The following is a 22,995-nucleotide window of genomic DNA, read 5'->3' on the forward strand; positions in this document are numbered from 1 at the left end:
GTCTTTGGTCTTGCTATTTAATTTTACTGCTTTGTATACCTTGATGAACCATGCATTTTGTGTCTGATGTAAATAAAGAATTGATTGAATTATTATTTATTATTATTATTATAACCGCATCCTGTCTGTGTGTCTGTAGAAGTAGTCCTAGTAGTTAGTGTTCCTCTTTTCCCCTGGTTTGTGTGGCGTGGCGTGGCGTGGCGTGTGCACCTGTGTGTGTGTGTGTGTGTGTGTGTGTGTGTGTATGTTTGTGTGCGTGCACGCACCTGTTTGGCAGAACGCAGGCGGACATGGCGCACACCTGTCGCGGCACGATCAGCCTGGCGGCGACGCACATCGAGGTGGGAGACCATTGCCACCTGGTGCTGAGCAGCGGCGGCCGCAGCTACTACCTGAAGGCCAGCTCCGAGGGCGAGTGCCAGCGCTGGATCTCTGCCCTGCAGCAGGCCAAGGCCAACACCCCCCACATTATGCACCACTCAGGTAAGACCAGGGGTGTTGTTCTGGGGGGTTAAGCGTGACTGAGTGACCAGGGCACCATGTGCTGCATATAGGGGGCCCACACACAGTCCAATTTATGCAGATATATATGGCGAGCGGGCGGGCTCCATTGGAGCTGATTGTACATAGGGCCCACAATTTGCCTCTACTCCCCTGAGTGAGACAAAGATACAAAAGGATTTACATTTGTTACATGGATAGAAATACTATTAAAACAGTGTAACATGCAGTGAAATTAGAGTTGTTTGCCTGTACTGCAGATAGGTGTGTGTGTGTTTAGGGAGGGGGCTAAAGGGCGATATTGCCAACATGTTTGGGGAGGGGGTTAAAATGTGCACATTTTTAAAAGGCTTTTGAGGTTTTTTTATTGATAGGACAGTCGAGAGTATGACAGGAGGAGAGTGGGAGAGAGAGCTAGGGTAGGGTTGGGAAATGACCCAAACCCCATTTAGAGCCTGGGTACCCATGGGCATGCAAGCCCACATGTGGGGGACTTAGCATGCTGCGGCACAGTGGGATTAGGTGCCTTGCTCAAGGGCAGTTCAGCTATGGATGAGGATGGGACGTGAACCTGCAACCTTCCGATTGCTAGACTTCCCTGAGCATTACAATAGCTGCAACCCATGCATGGCCAGGGACAAGTGGCTTGTTATCTGTATTACAATGACATTATTACATAAGAATTACATTGCTATGACATAACATTTGATTTGATCTCATTGCATTTGGATCCAAAGCGCCTTACAGTTACTTAGCTACAGGGTGTGGGTTACAGTCCCTGGAGCAATGTGCCTTGCTCAAGGGCACTTCAGCCATGGATGCAGGTGTAGAAAGACGGTATGAGATGCCAGATGTATTCAAACCAGCAATCATCTGATCCAAACACCAACTCCTTAACCATTTGGCTACAGCTGCTCAGTGTCAGTAGGCAAGTGGACATTCTTGTTTCTGTGTAATGTCACCAAACACCTTAAAATTCATACAGAGTTGGAGCAGCCATATTACTGGTGTCAGGGCGGCGATGAAGTGACCAGTGACGTTGCACTAGTGTTATTTATAGCCCAGCATCCTGTTCTTGTGCGACCGCGCCACGCTTGAAGGAATGACACGGATGATATTCTCCAGCATGCCTTTATGTGAATAAGACCTCTTCTTGAGCTTTGAAGGGCACACACACGCGCACACACACACACACACACACACACACACACACACACACACACACACACACACACACACACCGCGAGGGATGCTAGCTAGCTGCTTGCTGCAGCTAATACAATACACATGGATGCGGCATCCGTAATCTATTCTAACCTTGGCTTCCGGAAGAAGCCGATACTATTTTTAGATGCGGGAAGAAAACGGGGAGGAATGTCAATTCCTTTCGGCTGCTGTCGCAGTAGGATGGCTCTTTGGTCACTACCCTGTTTTGGCCACACTGGGGCAGTCTAACAAAACATTTGCTTCTACACTCACACACACATGCACTACACAGCTGAGGTTCATAATTGCCCTCTGCCTTCTTTGGCGGATAAGAGCGTTCTTGGTGATGAAGATGTTAATCGCGCTCTACTGTCATTGCATTTGCTTGAGTCCAATTATATTTTGCCACCTCTCCCGGTGACAGGTTCTTGACACACTAAGACATTGTGAGGCTGTGAAGACATGCGAATGATAATTGGTTAACGGTGCCTTCCACTCAAAACAGCCAAAGGCACAGATCCATGTTTTGACCTTGTTTGTTATATCGTCATCAGACAGGCACTGTGTCTCACCATATCCATCATCATCTTGTGGTTAATCTCCAGTCTGTTCTATTGTATTGTATTCTACTCTGTTCTGTTCTATTCTATTCTATTCTATTCTATTCTATTCTATTCTATTCTATTCTATTCTATTCTATTCGCCAGCATGTTTGTTATATCATCATCAGACAGCCATTGTGTCTCCATATCTATCATCATCTTGTGGTTAATCTCCATTCTATTCAATTGTTATTTTATTCTAATCTGTTCTACTCTATTTTAATCGGTTCTATTCTATTCTATTCTATTTTATTCTATTAGCCACTATGTTGTTGTAATGCTTAGCACCTTGCACTTGATTATGTAGAAGGACTATCAGACTGTAACTGTGTTAAAATGGTCTTTCCTGCGCAAAACTCCACCTATGTGTTTGAAGTGATGATGACGGAAGAGACTGGGGGAGTTGGGAGAGGGGTGGGTGGGGACAATGAGCTGGTGAATGAGAAATCACACAGACAGGGGGCAGATGAAGGTGACTGGAGAGCGGTAGGCAGAAAACGAGGGATTGGAGAAGGAGGGAGGGAGAAAGAGAGGGAAAGACGGAGAGAGAGGGAGAGGGAGAGAGAACGGGCAGCGGCCAGTGAGTGAGAGAGCAAAGAAAGAGGGAGCAGGCGAGAGGCGGAGAGAGGGGAGGAGGAGGAGGAGGAGGAGGAGGCAGTGAGTGAGTGAGTGAGCTAAGAAAGAGAGAGAGAGAGAGACAGAAAGCATGGGAGGGCAGAATAGGGAAAGAAAGCATTCCAACACTCATTCACCCATCTGACTCTCCTCCCCAGTGTGTGCATTGAAAGCAACATACGAAGCACTTTTGTGAGTATATTATTCCTTTTCTTTTTCCCCCTTGTTCTTCCGTTTGGACAGTGATGATTCAGGTATCTCGTCGCGGTTTGTGGGCGTGTGCGTAGCCAGGCAACGCTGCATGTTGTTTGTCTTTGTGTGTGAGCAGGACAGATGTCGGGAGTCAGAACCATTCTGGTGGACAATGTTGACCGTTTTATTTTGTGAACATTTTAAAACCATTTATGCTTTCGTTATTTACAGTGATGATTCTCTGTTGTGTTGTAAAACTTTTCATGTCCCAGTGATTATGTAGTTGTCTTCTTGTAGACATGCAGTTGGATTTAAAGCAAATGAATCATAACATCATTCACATGCAGTTCGCAAAATGTTATTTTTATTTCAGTCTAGGTAGCATCTCAGGTGGGTTTGCTTACATCACCATGCCCTGTCCTGAAAGAGAGTTTGCACAAAAGGCCAGTCACTGAGGGTTTTTTTTTGTAATGCCGAGTGTTTCGTCACAGTCTGTTTGTTATGTGTTTACTACCTCATGTAACCAGCTGCTTTTCTTTTCTTTGCCCAACTACATTCAAGTGATTACAGCTTAGTCACTCGGTAGGATTACAGAGGGGTGAGAGAATTTGTAGGGTTTTAAGATTCTTTTCTAGCCATATTGAACCCATAAGTAGAAACAGCTTATGAGGGAAATACACTGCACAGCTCTCCCCCACCCCACCCACCACCACCAGAAAGACTATGGCACTGTTGTTTCTGCAGTTTTGCGTGGCTAATTCTGCATTCTTTCTTGCTTGGCCATACTGCACCCAAAGGAACAGACAGCTTATGACAACACACTGCACAGTTCTCACTCCCACTGACAAGGGAGAGCATGGCTTGTGTTGTTTCGTAAGTTTCCGTGGCTAATTCTGCATTCCCCTTGGAATATGTGGCTGGACACGAGCCCTATTATTCAAATGGAAAGATCCCATAGGAAAAAGGGTACACAAAAGAGATATACCCCTGTTATAGTATGTGCTTACATGAGTAGATAGATAGATAATTTATTGTCTTTGCAGAAAATGATTATGTTCCATTGACAATGCGTCTGTTATGCATGCAGGATGTTGCAGTAACTTAAAGGACTGCTAAATAAGGATCCAACTTTAAAATTGTACCGTAAAAACCCATCGGCAGTGACTATAAATTATCTATCTATCTATCTATCTATCTATCTATCTATCTATCTATCTATCTATCTATCTATCTATCTATCTATCTATCTATCTATCTATCTATCTATCTATCTATCTATCTATCTATCTATCTATCTATCTATCTATCTATCTATCTATCTATCTATCTATCTATCTATCTATCTATCATGGAAGGTGTGTGCCTTTCTGATGAGGAAATGAGCAATGGGACACTTCTAAAGCATGTGCCACATGATTAAATACTCATACACAATCCATCTACAGTGTTCATATGCTGCTGTACATTGTATGCATGTGTCCTACTAATATATGAAGAACATGAGGAATGGCACACTTTATATAGAATGGTATGTGCCTGCCATATAAGAACCATATTGTCCATCTATTAGCCATTTTGTAGGTTTCATATAGATCTTTTTCATATATGACGTGGACCAATACTTTTTTTGCAGCCGTGGCCGAGTGGTTAAGGAGATGGGCTTTAGATCAGAAGATTGCCGGTTCAAATCCCTCCCTTCCATTCCCCATCTCACTCAATGGCTGAGGTGCCCTTGAGAAAGGCACTGAACCCTGCACTGCTCCAGGGATTGTAACTTATACCCTGTTCTTAAAAAAACAAACAAATATAAGTTGCTTTGGGTAAAAGCATAGCTAGGTGTAATGTAATGTAATGTAATGTAACCTAACCTTCAGACAGCCTCTCACAGAGGAGATGCAGTACAGCACTGCTGGCTGTGGACTCAGCACAAAGTCATTTTTTCGCTGTGCTGCTGCTGAGTTCAGAGAGGTTGATTGCGAGATGATGTTCCACACATGGCGGAGCCATGTTTCTGTTGCACTGCTGCGTTCATTAACTACCTGAGCCAAGGGAGCTGTTGACGTAATTGGATTAGCCCTGTTCAGGTGGATAGTCTAGTCCGCAGCACAAGCCAACTGCTAGCCCTAGCACTCTCTATTATGAATCATCTGTTCATCTGAAAGAAGAAAAAAACAAACGTCAGTCTGTCGCTTGGTCTCTCCAGATCTTCTCATCTGCTCTTTGTTGTTCCATCTCGAAAGTGTTCTGTCAGGTCTTTAAATACCATTGCACTGTCTATCCTGACAACACTGACTTTTTATTCTACCGTATTCTGCTCTGTAATATATTCTGTTATATTCCTATGTTGTCATGTTTCTATGCAGGCGTAGTCAGGCTTAGGCAAGGCAGAGATGAGTCATTGAGCTATGGACATTACAGTACCTCATTCAGGTTCAGGAAAGTGAGGGCTTAAAATCTGCACACCAGGTCAATCAATAGCTTCTCTCCCTCTCTCTCTTGCTCTCTCTCTCTGGACGTCTTCTCTTTCTCTACGTCTTGGTCTTTCAATTTTATCTCCATTCAACTCAAGTCTTGGCTGTCTTTTGCTCTCAATCACACACACCTACACACATTCTGTATGTGTGTGTGTGTGTCTCTCTCTCTCACACACACACACAAACACACACACACACACACATAAACCATCGTTATGTTCTCACACGTACAGACACAATGTGCACACACTTGCTTTCCCACTTCTCACACGCCACACACAGAGATAAACAGCCACAGCAGCACCACGGGCGTACTTCTTCAGCTGAGCTACTACTGCAACTCCTGCCAGGTTCATTTGTGTGCTCCCGTCGTGATGTTGGCAAACTGTAAACTGGGGCCTGTCCTCCTAGTCTGGAGGTGGATCCAGGACGCCCTGAAGCTGATGGCGCTGGATATGCGGGAGCAGCGTTAGACGAAACCAGCGTCCCTCTTTTTTTGTCACTCTATTTGTGTCACAGCCAGGACTACGGAGGAGGCAGCTGTGACAATGCTCACTTCCACCCTCTCTCTTGTCCTCTTCCCCTCTCTCTTGTCCTCTTCCGCTGTCTCTTGTTTCTCGTTAATGTGATAGCTGCTGGCTTGCAGTTGAAGCTCTAGTCTGTCTATATACACACATGTTCAAGTGTTAGAAGGGTAGAAATGCAAGGATGCTGGTCAGGTTTTCTTTCCCTCCTTCTGTCTGTCTCTCTCTTACACACTCTCTCTCTCTCTCTCTCTCTCTCTCTCTCTCTCTCTCTCTCTCTCTCTCTCTCTCTCTCTCTCTCTCTCTCTTTTGTTTACTGTGCTGAGTCTACTGAGTTTACTGTCATGAGTGGGAGTTACACTTGCAAAAGCAATGTACACATGTGAAAAAAAGAAAAATGAAGATGATCATTCATATTAATCTATCTCTCTCTCTCTCTCTCTCTCTCTCTCTCTCTCTCTCTCTCTCTCTCTCTCTCGCTCTCTCTCGCTGTTGTCCTAATCGTCTTCCTGTAAGACTTCACTAATCCACTTTTCCTAGATTGCTTTTTTGCCCCATTGATGTGCCACATGTTGTTGTGCAGTTGTTTACTTGAGTTGACCAAGCAACTGATGAGGTCTTTTACACGTGTCATGAAAGATGAGAATTAATACTGATGCTAACTCACAATAGCAGCAACAACTGGGGCAATCCCACCTGGCCCCGGCTCGGTGCTCTAGATGCACATGATGTTTTGTGTGTGCCGCCACCCCAGGCGACACAAAACACTGCAGGCGACACATAGACACACAGACAAACAGAATAGGTCCTTGCATACCTAACCTGACTCATCCCCTTCTGGTGGGCCAGAAAATAATAATAATAGTGATGATACTTATAATTAGGGCTGGGTATTGTAGCCATGTTCCTGTATCGATTCGATTTCGATTCTTAGGGCTTTGAATCGATGAATCACGATTCAATTTGATTCGATTCGATTCATTCTGAATCGATTCAATCCGTTCCCTTCTTGGTGCCAGAATTTCCCCCAAAAGATGCTGTTGCCTATTTTTATTATATAAAAATGTCAAAGGGCTGTGGCTTGACAGTGTTAACAGATTGCTAATTTGTAATAAGTAGGCCTAGGCCTAATTGACTAATACCTACTGGGCATTTTCCATAGACCTAAATTAAACAAAAAGAAAAAGAACCAAAAAAATCGATTTTGTGCCCTGTGAATCGATTATGTGAATTTTGATTCGATTCGATCGATTATGGATCAACTCGATTATTTTACCCAGCCCTACTTATAATAATAATAATAATAATAACAAGACTACTACTACTACTACTACTACTACGAGTAGTAATAGTAATAATAGTAATAATAACAAAAATAAAAATAACAATAATAATAAAGATAACAATAATAGTAATGATAATATTTTTTCTTTTCCAGTGCAAACCGGTAATATACAGAGGAAGTTCAGTCAGACAAACTTCCTCGAGGAGGGCTTGAACGACATTCAGTATCAGTGTGGACAATATGATTTTTCCCCCTCAGGCCTGCCTCCATTGAACTGTAATTCTAGCAGCTGCACTTAGGTGAAGGTTGATGGGGGTGAACTAAAATAGTGCTGTGCTTCCTACTGTGCTTCCATATTGGTGTTTCAGTGGGTGGGGGTGTAGTAATGTAGCCATTCTTCAATGCCTTTATTGAATCATATAACTAAGGCTGTCGCTGATATAACTTGTGAAGCAATATTGCATAACATAGGAGTGATTCTACGATTCGCCTACGCTTTTGGACAAAGGAAAATGTCAATTATCAGTATTTTTTTTCAACTAAATGATCTAGATGTTTACATAGTGTATATATTTAAGTTTAAAAAAAAATTTTTGCCAAGCTTAATCTTAAATCATTTGATAAATACTCTAATGAAAGCAAACATTTGCTTAATTATTTTGTCAACAGTGTTATGGACAAATACTATGTCATTTCAAACATATATAAAAATACTACAGTAAAAACAATATACGTTTGAAAGTGCTTATGTCCCTTAGCAATAATGTTGTCATTAATCTGTGCAACTGATATAGAAAATGTGATTGTTGAGCTTCAGAAGTAGGATTTTATGATTCACTGTGATACAGACTGACACATTTTTCATTGTAAATCCCTGTAACGTCTGATTTGAATTTAGTCACCCTCCTTACACAAGACTTCCTTCTCCAGAGATAACCCCTAGTGTCTGTTCATAGGATTTTTCCAACACATAAGGGATCAATAGCTCAAAAACACTTTCAAAACTGTCAACCGTGTTACTCAACTGTGTTACGGTCAACAGTGCAGGGGAACAAGTCGGCATTTTTTAAGGAGAAAAAACATAGCAGACAATCCCATCTCCCTAGAACACAAATTATTTTGTTTGTTTGTCTGTCAATATGGAGATAAATTGGCAAAAACATACTCCTCCTCAACTGTCATCAGTGTTGCCAGATTGGGGTGGTTCCCGCCCAATTGGGCTGCTTAGGATGGCCGTGTGCGGGTAAAAATGGCATCTATCAGAAAAACCTGCCCACTTTTTGCCATAGAAATCAATAGAATTGGGCGGGATTTTGTGCTTCTAGGCGGATTTTGAACATTTTTTGGGCTGGAAATCATCAGCCTCATCTGGCGACCCTGACTGTCATGGCTAATTGTAACACCATTGACGGTAACACGGCTTGACATTTCAGCCATTTTTATGGTGTTGTGCTAACTGAGGACCTCAGAAGTTCCACCACAACACCTTAATCAATTCATGTATCTGTATGCTTTATCTGTGTTTTTCTACATGTGATTTCTAATTCAGATTCTTACGAATATGTTGATAACACAGTTGACAGGCAATTTTCCCACTATGAGAACATAAAAAGAATGGATTAAATTATGGAAGGATGGAGCTCAAAACTTACCAAAAAGTCTTCCCATATCCTGCCAAAGAGGTTATGACATCACGTGATGTTATTCGTATGGCCTAAGACCAAACCATTACTGATTTATGGAGGGGGTTTCAGACCGTGACACGGTTAACACAGCTTTCGTGGACACACACAAAATGGCAAATTTCATGTATAATGGAAAGGACAGTGGTCTTTCTGACAGTTTTGTCATATTGTGATGATTACTGTGAATCAACATTTGCAATCGTCTTGGGCAAAACAAGTTTCTTTACATTCTAATATGAAGACTGAATCTGACATTTGGAAAACAGGACGGCATGAAAACGCCCAAAGCCAGTATTAAATATTCATTCTTGCTGAGGGAAATAATGCCATGTCTACACTTTCTGTATTATATGAAAGATAAATGTTTTCTAATGTCCAAAACATCATTGGATGCAGTTAATAGTTAGTGGAAGTGGCAAATAAAATCCACGGACTTAAAAGCGTAGCCGAATCGGAGAATCACTCATAGGCATAGAACACACCTTGGATTATAAATCCCAGTGGGTCTCTGGTCTAAAGAGATGGGGCTGTCAGTCATTCAATGGCACCCCCAAGTGCCTTTGATGAACATGTCTTACCTGTCAGCATCCACACAATGCTCTGCTAGCCTCTGTGCTCTGTCATAGATCGGAGAGTGCAATAGACCTTGAAAGATTCACAGGATGGATAACAACAGAGCCAGTGAGACCTCCCGCCAGGTCAGTAGTAGCAATGTCAAATACCCGCTTACCTTCCATTCTATTACCTCCCATATTTACACTGTAAAATCTTTCAACGGATCAGAGAGAGAGAGATAGAGAGCACAAAATTGGTTCTAACCACCTTCTCTGTGAATATTCTCATCCATCCAGGTCATGTTCTCCAAAGAGTTTAGTCGTATCCATCTCTTTGGAGTGTAAGCACCTAATTAATGACTGCTTGACCCTTGGTAGTCTTAACATGATTGAGTGAGTGAGTATGTGTGACTGTGTGAGCATTTGTGTATCTGTGTCAGTGTATGGTATGTGTGTTAGTGTATGTGGGTGGTTGACGTATAAGGGCGTAACACCAATAAAGCACTTAGTGGTCCGTAGAATTTCGCCTTACTTTTGCCATTTTTGGGAAAATGTGTCCTGCATCAACACATTGCATAGGCATGTCACACCGCAGGAAAATTAAGTCACACCACAGAAAATTCACTGCATTATGGCCATTTTAATCCTTTTGTATACATGACTGACACCTGAGCTCATTCTAACTTGATAATGATATTGTGTTTAATCTTAAAGGGACACTGTGCAGGAAATTGTCAAAAAAGGTACTGCAACTATGCTGCTCATTGAAACTAGGCTCTCTATTGCCAAATTTTATCTGTACATGAAAGTTTACTAAGTAATAAACAATATTTTCTAGTATGGTCCAATTGCAGTCATTTTTGCAGCTAAAAATGGCTATTTTAGGAAATTCAAAATGGCGGACCATGGAGAAGATCCCCCTTTTCATGTATGAAAAGCAGGGCTTTGAACCGTTATTTTTTTCCAAATGGTTCATTCCGAACAGAAACGGAATTATAACGTTTCCGGTTATGAGTTCCACCAACAAATTGACGTTCCCGAACCGGTTAGAACAAAAAAATACTGCTCCCGGAACGGTTAATTTCGTTCCTGTCAGGAAGAAAATTCTCGGTGCGCTTTAAACGCGCTTCTCTGGAATGTCTAATAGTGATGCAATGGAAACTCGCCCCTTTTGTATGATAGTGGTTTCTCTTTTTTAAGATGTGGAGTGGAGACTTTGTAATCCCTCTCTCTATTCAGTCAGCGAATGTCTGATGTCACACAGGACGTGAACCTCAGCCGTCATGATAACGTGCACAGGAAAATCATTACTTTTCTTGTTTTGTTTGAGGAACGGTATTAACCGGTATTAACCGGTCACCATTATTTTTAAGTAAGTGTTCCCGTTCCAGAACATAAAAAATGATAACGTTTCCGGTTTCGTTTCTGTTCCTTGTAAAATACAAAAAGTTCCCAGTTTTCGTTTTCGTTCCTTGAACCGGTTCAAAGCCCTGATGAAAAGTGCAAATTTTCCTTGTCATAATGAATACTTAGAATTTGATGGTGGTGGTAAGTATTCATGAAAAAGGTAACATTAGTGAGTGGGCAGCATGAATTCTGGAAATGAACTACTAAAAATCTCACACAGTGTCCCTTTAATATGTGTTTTCATTTATTAAAAAAACTTTTTTTCCTTCTATAAGAGCAGTCACACCACAGGACACCATAAAATGAACCTAAGCATTGCGTGACAGAAACATTGCAATATGAAGACATATTAAGAGGTTAATAGTCACCTTAAACTTCCACAGCACTCTCCAATAACTGAGGTACTGACTGGTTAGGAGCCAGTCTTTAAGACCCTTGTAGTTGGACTTATAGCTGCCCATTCACAAACATTGACATACATGTCACCCCAGAGGACGCAATTTGTGTTACGAAATTTAACTTGTAGTTAATATTACTGTCTTGAGTTTTTTTCACATTCACTTATCTTAATATAAAGTTAATATTTATGCAATCATGCCAAATGCTTCATACATTATTCAAAATGTTGGTTAATTTATATTATATATCTATTATATTCCAGGTTTCATTAATGTTACAGTCACACCACAGGATATTTGACATATGATAAACCTTTACATAAATCTTAACAAAAATGTTTCTTCTCATCTAAGACTAATATGAAACATAATGTACCACATCTTCTTTCATTGACATTTGTTTTTTTTAAAGGAAAACAGTTTTGTAGGTTTTTAACAGAGAGAGAGAGAGAGAGAGAGAGAGAGAGAGAGAGAGAGAGAGAGAGAGAGAGAGAGAGAGAGAGAGAGAGAGAGAGAGAGAGAGAGAGAGAGAGAGAGAGAGAGAGAGAGAGAGAGAGAGAGAGAGAGAGAGAGAGAGAGAGAGAGAGAGAGACTGTACTGCTTTACCTCTAAAGTGGGGTGTGTTCTCTGGATGTTAAGCTGAGTGAGTCATGCATCACCATGGCCATCCTCAGCAGCTGTGGCTGCCTGTTATGGGGAAAGCTATACTTGCTTGCAGCTGGAACACTGGTTCGCTTTCTTGTTTTAAAATGTTTGAATGTTGCGGTCGCAAACATTCTGGGTTCTCTTTCTTTGCTCTCTCTCTCTCTCTCTCTCTGAATCGCCTATTTGAGGGTAATACTTGATATTCGCATATCCTCTCTCTCTCTCTCTCTCTCTCTCTCTCTCTCTCTCTCTCTCTCTCTCTCTCTCTCTCTCCCCCCCCTTTTTCCCCTTGCATTTTATTGTCCACCGTCCATAATAAGGTGTTTTTGGTTTCTGTGTTTACTCAAGGTTGTTATGGTCTCATACACAAAAAATAAGTGGAAAGCAGAGAGAAAAGGTAGAGGAGGGAGAAAAGGGAGGGATGTAGAGAAAGGAGAGAGGGAGGGGGGGAAGCGGGGAAGCGAAATGCGTCATTTTTTCACCCTCTCCCACCGCAGCTAAAAATAGCTCAGCCTGCTGATTGCGTGGGGATGCGTTTCCAAGACAACCGTGGTTCATTCACACATTTGGTGCTGAATGAGAGAGTGGGGGTGGCGATGGGGGTGTGGGCTTAGGCTTGGGTGTGGGTGTGTGTAGTAGGGGTATATTCTGTATGAATGAAAGCAGACCTGGCTGGCTACATGGAGGAGATGCTCTGTCTGCCATCTGCTTTCCAACCGTTACATCATCCGTTCCTCAGACTACATTGTTTCTTTTGCTCCACATACATGTGTGCGTGTGCGTGTGCGTGTGCGTGTGTGTGCTAGGTAGAATGCTGGTTAATTGTATCCATAGTGTTCATGTCCTTATATACATTTAACATTTATTATTATGAGTTGTGTGTGTGTTCGTATGTACCATTGTGCCAAGGCTTCTTCAGAAACCAGTAATATCACACTGACCCTTATATTAGGAGAAACTACTTGATGACTCACAACACCTGAACACTGCAGACTTCCCTGGCCACTCCATATGAAATGTAATCTGGAAGTAACCTTCGTTATCTTTTACGTCATGTGAAACCAGCTCTGCACCAGCAGAGATGAGCGACTACGTGACCCCATTATCTGTTTTAACAGTCACAACTCTGCTGCAATATTCTCATCCTCTTTCAATTTGCCACCAGTATGTTGTCACATCTTACATCAACTAAATACAGTACATTATTTCAGTTTGGCCTTCAGCTATCTATCATGTCACTCCCTCTCAGTCTCATCCCTCCCTCCCGCTCTCCTTTCCAGACTCTCGCCTCCACATTCTACGATGCAATACAATACGATATCGCGTTATCGTCAGTTTTCACTGAAGTTCATTTTGCATTCCTGAACAAGATCTGTTTAAAGATGGACCACACATTCCTGTACCATCACAGGTCTAGTGCACATTGGAGCACGGAGCACCACCATACAAACACTGTGGAGACTGTAACCTGGCCTTGGTCACAGATATAGGCAAGACACAAACCTACGCACAGACAGGCATACATACAATCCTAAGACTGCAGATTCAGCAGAAAAATAGACTGATGTATGAAGAGATGTTTAAGTTGCTGTTGCAGTTGAAGAAGGGAACTCTGAATCGCCTATTTGAGGATAATACTTGATATTCTCATATTCTATCTCTCTCTCTCATTCTTCTACCTCTTCTCTCTCGCTCTCTCTCTCTCTTTCCCCCCTCTCTTCTCTTCATTTCAGATATCTCAGTTGACAAGGGTCCCGCCCCACAGGCATTATCTCTCCATTGCATCCATCTCATCTTTCTCTCTCTCTCCTTCTTTCTTTCCACTGTTATCTCTCTCCTCATTTCCCTCCTCCTCCTTCATATTCAGGATAAAGTGTCTGCCTGACGCCACTCCACTCTCTCCTTCTCTACCCTCAGATTCTATTGACGAGGGTTTCTCTCTCTTTCTCTCTCTGTCTTTCTCACTCTCTCCTTCTCTCCCTCTCTCTCTCCCCCCACCTCTCTGTCCATCTCTACATGACAGTGATGAGTGCCGCGTCTCCCAGGCTTTCTCTCTCCATTGCAACTACTGTACTTCTTTCTCTTTCTTTCCCTATTTTCTATCTCTGTTATCTCTCTCTCTCCAATTTCCCCCCTCCAAAAAAGAGTCTGCTTCACGTCACTCCACTTTCTCTATCCCTCCCCTCAGTTTTATAATGAGGGTCTCTCTCTCTCTCTCTCTCTCTCTCTCTCTCTCTCTCTCTCTCTCTCTCTCTCTCTCTCTCTCTCTCTCTCTCTCCTCTGTCCATCTCCGGATGACTCCGATGAGTGAGAAGGGTGGCGGCTCGCAAGCGTTATCTCTCCATTTCACTCACTTTTCCTCTCTGTCCATCTGTGTTAGCTCTCCTACCCCCCCCATCTTCATATTACATTATAGTACATTACATTACATTGAGCTAGGCTCAAACCACACGATTATCGACCTGATTCTCGGCTGAAAACCCCCACTTCGACAATCGGTGGGACGTTACACCCCAGAACCATCACAAGCGATTGTCGGGCAACATTTCCTTGTCGTGTGCGATGTTCTAAGATAGAATTTTGACAGCTCAAAGAGTCGCAGATCGTAGAAATCAAACACTTTGATATTTGCGACTGGAAATAGAACGTCAGGCATTGTCTTGGTGGTTGCGAGCAGGGATAAGATTGACAGTTGCGATTCTCTTCTAGTGTGTGCCGCAGCCCGACGTCAAAATCAGACACAAAATCGAGCTTGGATTTAGCTGATGCTTTTTTAATCCAAAGCGATTTAGTTATTTTTAAGTACAGGGTATTGGTTACAGTCCCTGGAGAAGTGTGGGATTAAGTACCTTGCTCAAGTGCACTTCAGCCGTGGATCCACAGTCCAGCCCCTCTCTGTCTATCTGCAATATCTGTCCTATACTAACATATTAATATTCATAGCATGTCTGTCTCTCGTCAGTCCCTCCGTCTGCCTCTTGTCCTAAGGTGTCAAATGTAAAAGTTAGAGTAAAAAAAGAAACACAGTGTCCGTCCAACACAGGTTACTTATCTGGGTAATCAGTAGGCCTGTGCACTTGTCTTATGGCCAGGGAACTCTGCGCTGGTATTGTGGGTTCTTGTTAAGATTTTAGTGCTTTTCAGTAACAACATAGTCTATCAACCTCATTTGGTATAGTACACTTGCTACGTTTACATGAGGCATTTAATTCGGAATTAACTGACTTTAATTCTGAATTAAGCTTAATTCCTCTTTGCAAATGTCATGTTAACACCTCTTAATTTGGAACTAAAGGAATGATCAAAGTAAACTTGACGGAACTATTTAATTCTGAATTATTAATCCGGAATTAAAAATATCATATAAATAAATCAACGTAGTGATTGACTAAATGGTGTAGCAGCTATATAATATCCTATACTAGTGTTGTATTTACACCATGAATTTACTTTTACTTTTACTTTTGACACCTGTACTCACGTCACTTATTCCTTCTCTACCACCAAATACCTCTAATGACAAGGTTCTCTCCCACTCCCTCTTTGTCTCTCTCTCTCTCTCTCTCTCTCTCTCTCTCTCTCTCTCTCTCTCTCTCTCTCTCTCTCTCTCTCTCTCTCACTCACTTTTTCATCTTCCTTCTGTCGCTCTGTCTATCTCTATCTCTATATCTATCTCTTTCTATCCTCTTTTCTATGTCATATATGCCTATTGCTGTCATAGTTTGCCTGATACCTCAACACTTAAATGTATGTGTTGAAACATAAAGGATGCAGGGAAACTCATATCTCTCTCTCTCTCTCTCTCTCTCTCTCTCCCTGTCATCGTCTTCCTCTTTCTATCCTTGTAATAAAAGTATCTCTCTCTCTTTCTTTTAAAGATATTTTATGGGCTTTTTGCCTTTATTTCAGATAGGACAGTGAAGACAGACAGGAAGCGAATGTGGAGAGAGAGACGGGGTAGGGATGGGAAATGACCCAGGTCGGATTCGAACCCTGGGTGCAATCCTTGGGCATGCAAGCCCAAATGTGGGGGGCTTAGCGCGCTGCGCCACAGTGCCCCCGAAAGTATCTCTCCCACCTCTCTCCTCCACCACCCACAGATGACTCTGGTGAGGTGTCAAGGAGGGTCCTGTGTCACAGGCATTCTCTCTCTCTCTCTCTCTCTCTCTCCTCCAGACGACTCTGGTGACGAGGCGGGTCCCGGGGGCGTGACGCAGGCAGAGCGGGCGCTGACTCAAGGCGCGCTGAAGACGCTGGCCAGCAAGCTCGAGGACCTGAGCACGTGCAACGAGCTGATCGGGAAGCACGGGGCCGCGCTGCAGCGCTCGCTGGCCGAGTACGAGGAGCTGCACGCCTTCCTGGTCGCCGCGGCAGCCGCCAACGACGCCACGTCAGGGCCGCCCAACGACAAGCTCAAGGCAGTCAACGAGCGTGCTGCGCTCTTCCGCATCACCTGCAATGCTATGGTCAATGTGAGTATACAGATATGGTGGGCAAGAGAGAGAGCCATGGTTAGTTGGACCGAAGATTTTCAATATGGTTAGATCAAGAGAAGAGATAGGAGACGGTTACCGAAGCTAACCATATGGTGTTCTGGTCAACATGAGTATGGCCTTAGCAATAGAGTCTTTGTTGTACCTTGGTTGGGCACCATGACCTCCCTAACTAAAGCTTTGGTCGGTGTCACTTTTGCAGTCTCGCGATAATATGCGTCTTAGTTAATTTACCCATTTAGCCTCAGCCTCCAAAGCACATAAAAATATGAAATTAGTAGTATTTAGAAATTAACCACATTCAAACATTGTTTGGTTAATGTGAGTAGAAGCACATGGTCTTGGTTAGGTACCATGACCTCCATATTTAAAGATGTGGCTGATCATTTTAGTCACAGTCCCTACAACCATACTGTTCGACGAACGTTGGTTTAGGTTCTACAGTACCTGTGTGTATAACAGCTGTGTTTACTGTTTAAAGTGCTGGCCTTAAGTATTGGCATCCCTTCAATTCTGTCAGATAATACTCAATTTCTTCCAGAAAATGATTGCAATCACAAATGCTTTGTTATTTATATCTTCATTTGTTTGTCTTGCAATGAAAAAACACAAAAAAGAATGAAAAAAGTCAAATGAATGACCATTTTACACAAAACTCCAAAAATGGGCCGGACAGAAGTATTGACACCCTCAGCCTAATACTTGGTAGCACAACCTTTAGACAAAATAACTGCGAACAACAACTTATGATTACCATCAATGAGTTTCCTACAATGCTCTACGGGAATTTTAGACCATCCTTGAGGTGATTTGAAGGGTGAGTTCTCCACATTGCCGTTTAGAGATCTCTCCATAGGTTTTCTATGGGATTCAGGGGTGGACTCCTACTTCAAAATTTGTTGATAGTCTTCAGACTTCATAATTCCATGCACACGGTCAAGCAGTCCACTGCCAGAGGCAGCAAAGCAACCTCAAAACATCGGGGAAACTCTGCCATATTCAACTTTAGGGACCGTGTTGTTTTCTTTGACAGAAACAGAACAGAATAAGTAAAGGCTATGCAGTACGATACACAGTGCAGTCCAGCATAGACTTTTGTAGTCCAGTGGTCAAGTGGCAGCATTTTAGCAGCAATTTGAAGGTGCAAAGAACCAGTTACTCAAGAAAAACTGATTATAAACTGTTTATTGATGTGCTTATAAATGGGGTCATTTTGAGTGCAGCATCTTCCCACTTTGGTTCAATGGCAAAGGCTTAGATAGACTGGCCTAGATCCACAGTAGGTATCATGGGTGTCACTAGGGACAGCTGTGGCTTAATGGTCAAGGGCTGACTCTAGATCAGAAGATCACAGGTTCAAGTCTTGCACTAGTAGCCTGGCTCCCGTGGGAAGCTTTAAGCTTAAGTCTTGGAACAGAACCAAGTGATTGTGGCTCAAATGACAATGGCTCGCATCGAGGAGACAACTGTATTTTAGACTGCACTGATTCTTTAGAAGATGGATAGAGAACTGTTTTGAAGGAATCTATTGGTGGCAAGGATGGACAACTGGTAGATAAAATGACACTTTCTGAGAACGAATCCGCACAGGTTTCCCAGATCTGTGAGTGGACCAGTAGCATACAAAGGATTTTGATTGACGTGGGTTAAGCCTAACCTGACTTGCACCATCTGGCTGCATCTGGTTCCACCAAACCACACGAGAGGGCAATGTACTTTCCTCATGCAACCATCAGAGGCTAGTGAAAGTCAGAACCATTTCTGAACAAATGAGCCAACAAGGACTGTGGGTTGGGATTTTCCATAGATGGGTTGCGTTATGGCTCCTCTTCCTCCTGTCATTCTCAGCTGCGTGCGTTACGGCTTCAGTGTTCAGTGTGAGTGGCTGAAGTGGCTCGTCAGTGAAGGTGACGGACAGATTGTTTGTCCAATCACATTCAAGGATTTTTGATATCGTTGTGGGGATACCCAGATGGCATCTTCAAGACAAAGGCGAAACATGCTGGCGAGAGATTAGATTAGGTAAAGCCCGCCCTCCGAGATCTCTAAAATTACAGAAGCTTGGCCAGAATAGAGGCTCAAAAGAACTTTGTGATCACGATCGCCATGCTAACATGGTGTTGCTTTAAATAACCTCTGGTCTCATATCCCTCATTTTAATCCACATCAGTGGTGCCCAAAAGGAAAGGATCTAACCCCAACATTGCTCAAGACTTGTTTCTGTAATTAGTTTTGCATGGCACACGTGGCAAACATGAACATGCTGGTTTCTTTTTGGCAAAGCCTAGCTTGCAGTACAGTATGGTCCTCCTCCTGGTGCAGAGCCAGGGGATCCTGCCAGGTATTTTGTTTGCAGCATTTCGTAAGGCAACTCGGCACAGCCAAGCATTCATTGTAAACTTGTGCTGCAATCACATTCCTTGTCGTATTACGCCACAAAAACAAGTCTGTAGTGTTCAAAACACTGTTCATTTACTAAGGATTATTGCTTTGCCAGACCTATAAATATGGCAGAGATTACTCATTGACAACACCACCTTTTATTTTTCAGTTGTTTAATGTATGCAATATGTACTCATTCAAATCAAATTAGTTAAACATACTGTAAGTGGGGCCAGTCCAGATGCTGTCTCTGTGGCATGTCACAAGAGTGAGTTGTTCTAAAGGTTCAGCTATTAAAATATTTTTTCATGCTCTTAACAGACAATTTGCAATGTTAGCCTGGTGCTTAGAATTAGCCTGCTATTCTACAGAACTGCATTGTCATCTAAACTTTTAAAAAGTTTGATGGAAAACCATGGCGACAAACTATTACAGACATCCCAGAGGCACTGTAAGTATTATAGTCTTCACCCTGAGCCAAATCAGTTTCTAGACGTACTGGTAAAGCAAATACATGATCTCAAACTGTCAACTGGGACATCACTTTGGTGAACCACTTACGAATTTGTACCTTTGCAGGTTTTTTTGTTTTTGTTTTGTTTTTTTAGAGCGTCATAGATCAACTTCCACTAAAAACTGGGTTTATGTGGCCCATTTTTTGAAAAAAACATGTTGAGTAATTTTTTTCCTGCTTGTTTTCAAAACAAGTGACGGCTGGTGGCACGAAACCTAGCTTAGCTTAGCTATCAGCTGGTTGCTACTCTCAGATACACGCAGAGCAGGAGTCATTTTCGCGTCACGGATATCCATGAGAAAGACCGGAAAACCCTGTCGTTTGTCCACGAGCCACTTTACCAGCCTTCAAAGAAGGCTTGAAGCAAAGCAACCAGAATGATTTTTAAACAAAAGTGACGCGTAATGCGTTCAATAATAATGGTGAGCACAGCAATATTGATGAAATAACGATGAAAGTTGACCTTTAATGCCTATATTTGACAGGACAATGTGTGTTGGTAACAGGAAGCAAGTGTGAGAGAGAGATGAGGGAGGATCGGGGAGGGACGTCAGGGCAGAATGAAGCCCGGGTCCTCCACGCGGTGTGAAAGTATAGCACTGTAGCTGCTTGAGTCATGGCCAAGACCGTACCTTGGTGTTGTGGAGTTGCTTTTCATGTGATGAGCAACTGGAGTAACAGGCGTTTTTCCCTGGTGTTTTAGGCATACTTAAAATCTGGCTTCTTCTCTTGTCCCCAGGCATGCCGAGACTTCCTGGAGCTAGCCGAGTGCCAGAACCGGCGGTGGCACCGAGCGCTGCAGCACGAGAGGGAACAGCGCCATCACCTGGAGGAAACTATAGAGCAGCTGGCCAAGCAGCACAACTGCCTGGAGCGCGCCTGGAGGGAGGCACCCAGCACACGTATATAATACACACACACAAACACACACACACACACACACACACACACACACACACACACACACACACACACACACACACACACACACACACACACACACACACTCACAGGTACACATTGTACACTTACATACACATTCGCACCATACACATGCACACACAGGAACACAATTCTGTACACACACACACACACACACACACACACACGCATGTTGTAATCACACAAGGAAAAGAAAATACTGCTGTTACATTGAACATTCACCCAAACACGCACAAACTCTAATACAAAATGCTGCAGCTAACAGATGGTGCATAAACACACTGTTAAACCAAAGCTGCTCATGCATGACACTATGATGTGATGGGCCAGCTGTGTCTTCACTTGTTTTCTGTAATGGGCGATGAGGAATCACATTCATGGCTGTAGTTTGGTTAATAGGAGAGTATGTTCCTCAGAAAACACACACACACACACACACACACAGAATTATTTTTCACACAGCACAAATATTTACGAAGAGCCTCTTGTGTCTCCCTCCTGAATCCATGTAGGGACTTTAGTCTTGGGTTTTTCTTTTGTGTCAGACATTTTTTATCCTTTAGGCCAGTGTTTCCCAACCTTTTTTGTCTTGTGTACCCCCTAAGCCTGTTCGTCGTGCCATGAGTACCCCCTAAGTCATATTCTATATCGCTTTCTCTATTCCAATGTAACTAAGCTCCATACATTTGTTAAAATTGCATCTTTCCAAGTACCCCCTGCAGTGTGCTCGCGTACCCCTAGTGGTACACGTACCCCTGGTTGGGAAACACTGCTTTAGGCTACCTGACCTGTTTCAACGATGTAACTTACGTCTTCATCAGAGGGTCACATGGATGTTGATGCGTGGCATGCTTTAAAATCAGCAGCTGTCAACATCCATGTGACACTTTGAGGAAGGCGGAACATGTCAGGTAGCCTAGAGGATAAAACTTTTACATGTCTGAAACAAAAGAAAATGCTAAGCCTTTATATAACAGTTAGACATAATGAACGTAATATAGGGCCTGTTCTAACATTCATCCACAGGTTTATCAAGTTATCAGGATGACGTCACCTTTCTATACCGGTAATGGCCAACATAAAGCAGTATGTTACCAGGGCTCTAAATTAACTTTTTTCATCACCAACCAAAATATAGATGCTAACATTACGGGTCAAACAAACACACACACTCTCTAATGGGTCAGCTAGTAAGTCTGTTCTATTAGCCAAACTGAATTTTCAACAGCATTTGGCCGGTTGGCAGGTGTTCATTTAGAGCCCTGTATGTTACTAACTGCTTTGAGCTATTAACAACCGTCCTCTAACATATAGTTGACTTGGGCTGTCCAAGGCTAACGCCACAAATGAGTTCTAGCAGGTCTGCGCTATTTTCGCTGAATGTAGATGCCTCCACTAATGGCTTGTGATTATATTCCTGAAACGTATTGTGCTGGATGATTTCTATCCCAAAACACTCTCCATCTGGAATATTATGGTTTTGCCCTCAACGCGGCAGATTTTGATGCAGATGCACGTATCAACACAATAACTTTCAAACGGGTGGTCAGATTTTCCCCAAATGCTCACGCTATAATGAAGGGATGTGAACTACACTACGTTTGATATATTGAAAAAATATGTTTCTGCCTCAAGGACACAGCTCACACAGCATCAAATAAACTAAATTATTATCCAATGAAATCCCTAAAACCCAATGCAGTATTTGATGCAAAATGCAGAGCATCACATTTATTCAATATAGTCTGTGTGAAAACATGGAATACATTAAGATATAGTGTTAGATATCTTTTACATCAAAGCTACATGAACTGATTACTCTTTGGAGACCTCAGATGGTCAAGATGGCAGTAGCCATAGCTGTACGTATATCAGTGGTTCTTAAGCTTTTTTTTGAAGAAATGCCCCCGTGGCCCTTACCTCATCATAAGCATGCCAATATTACCATCATTTCACTACAAATAATATGTATGTGACAAATAAAAGAACTTGAACTTGAACACACTCCTAACCTCGTCATAAGCATTCCAAGGCTCTCAACCCAACGACATGATGTTATAGATTATGAATACAGCACAGCCCAGAAATAATACGTTTCTGTATACTGTTATTGGTTATGCTGCATGATTATTATAGAGCTTTCTAAAATGATATAAGAGCTCCATTCACTTTGAATGGGCCTTACCAACTCCACTTTTGGGCTGTAGAGCCCCCGTTGAGAAACACCTAGTCCATATCCACTCAATGGTCTGATACAACGGCTCTCTGTACTCTGTCATAGATCTGAGTGTGCAATATAAGGGAATAACTACAGTATCACTTGAGGGATTCCAAAAAGGCAGAGAATGCACGCACATCAGTTACACAGGTGCTGGACTAAACAGAAGATAACTGAAAAGTCGCTCCCACCAAAATGTGATGGGCTTTATTATCTCCTATCACTTGATGGGTAAAAACTCAGCCATTGGCCTTCAGCCAGGTCAGTGGTAGTGATGCCAAGTGCCCTATAGGTACAGCTCATATACATCCGAATAAGTAGGTGAACAAATCAATACTCCATATTAGCCTCGTCAACG

General features: G+C 42.7%; 1 protein-coding gene across 1 annotated transcript in view; it reads left to right on the top strand.

The window, feature by feature from the left end:
- Positions 1 to 22,995, top strand: part of LOC134436941 (oxysterol-binding protein 2-like) — a 41,001-nt gene that overhangs the window by 1,510 nt on the left and 16,496 nt on the right. Inside the window, exons 2-4 of the mRNA XM_063186310.1 lie at positions 278 to 483; positions 16,265 to 16,560; positions 20,217 to 20,379. Coding sequence (XP_063042380.1) covers positions 278 to 483; positions 16,265 to 16,560; positions 20,217 to 20,379 — 665 coding nt within the window. The remainder of the gene's footprint in view (positions 1 to 277; positions 484 to 16,264; positions 16,561 to 20,216; positions 20,380 to 22,995) is intronic.

The sequence above is a fragment of the Engraulis encrasicolus genome, chromosome 21, assembly GCF_034702125.1.
Source record: "Engraulis encrasicolus isolate BLACKSEA-1 chromosome 21, IST_EnEncr_1.0, whole genome shotgun sequence".
NCBI classification, from domain to species: Eukaryota; Metazoa; Chordata; class Actinopteri; order Clupeiformes; family Engraulidae; genus Engraulis; species Engraulis encrasicolus.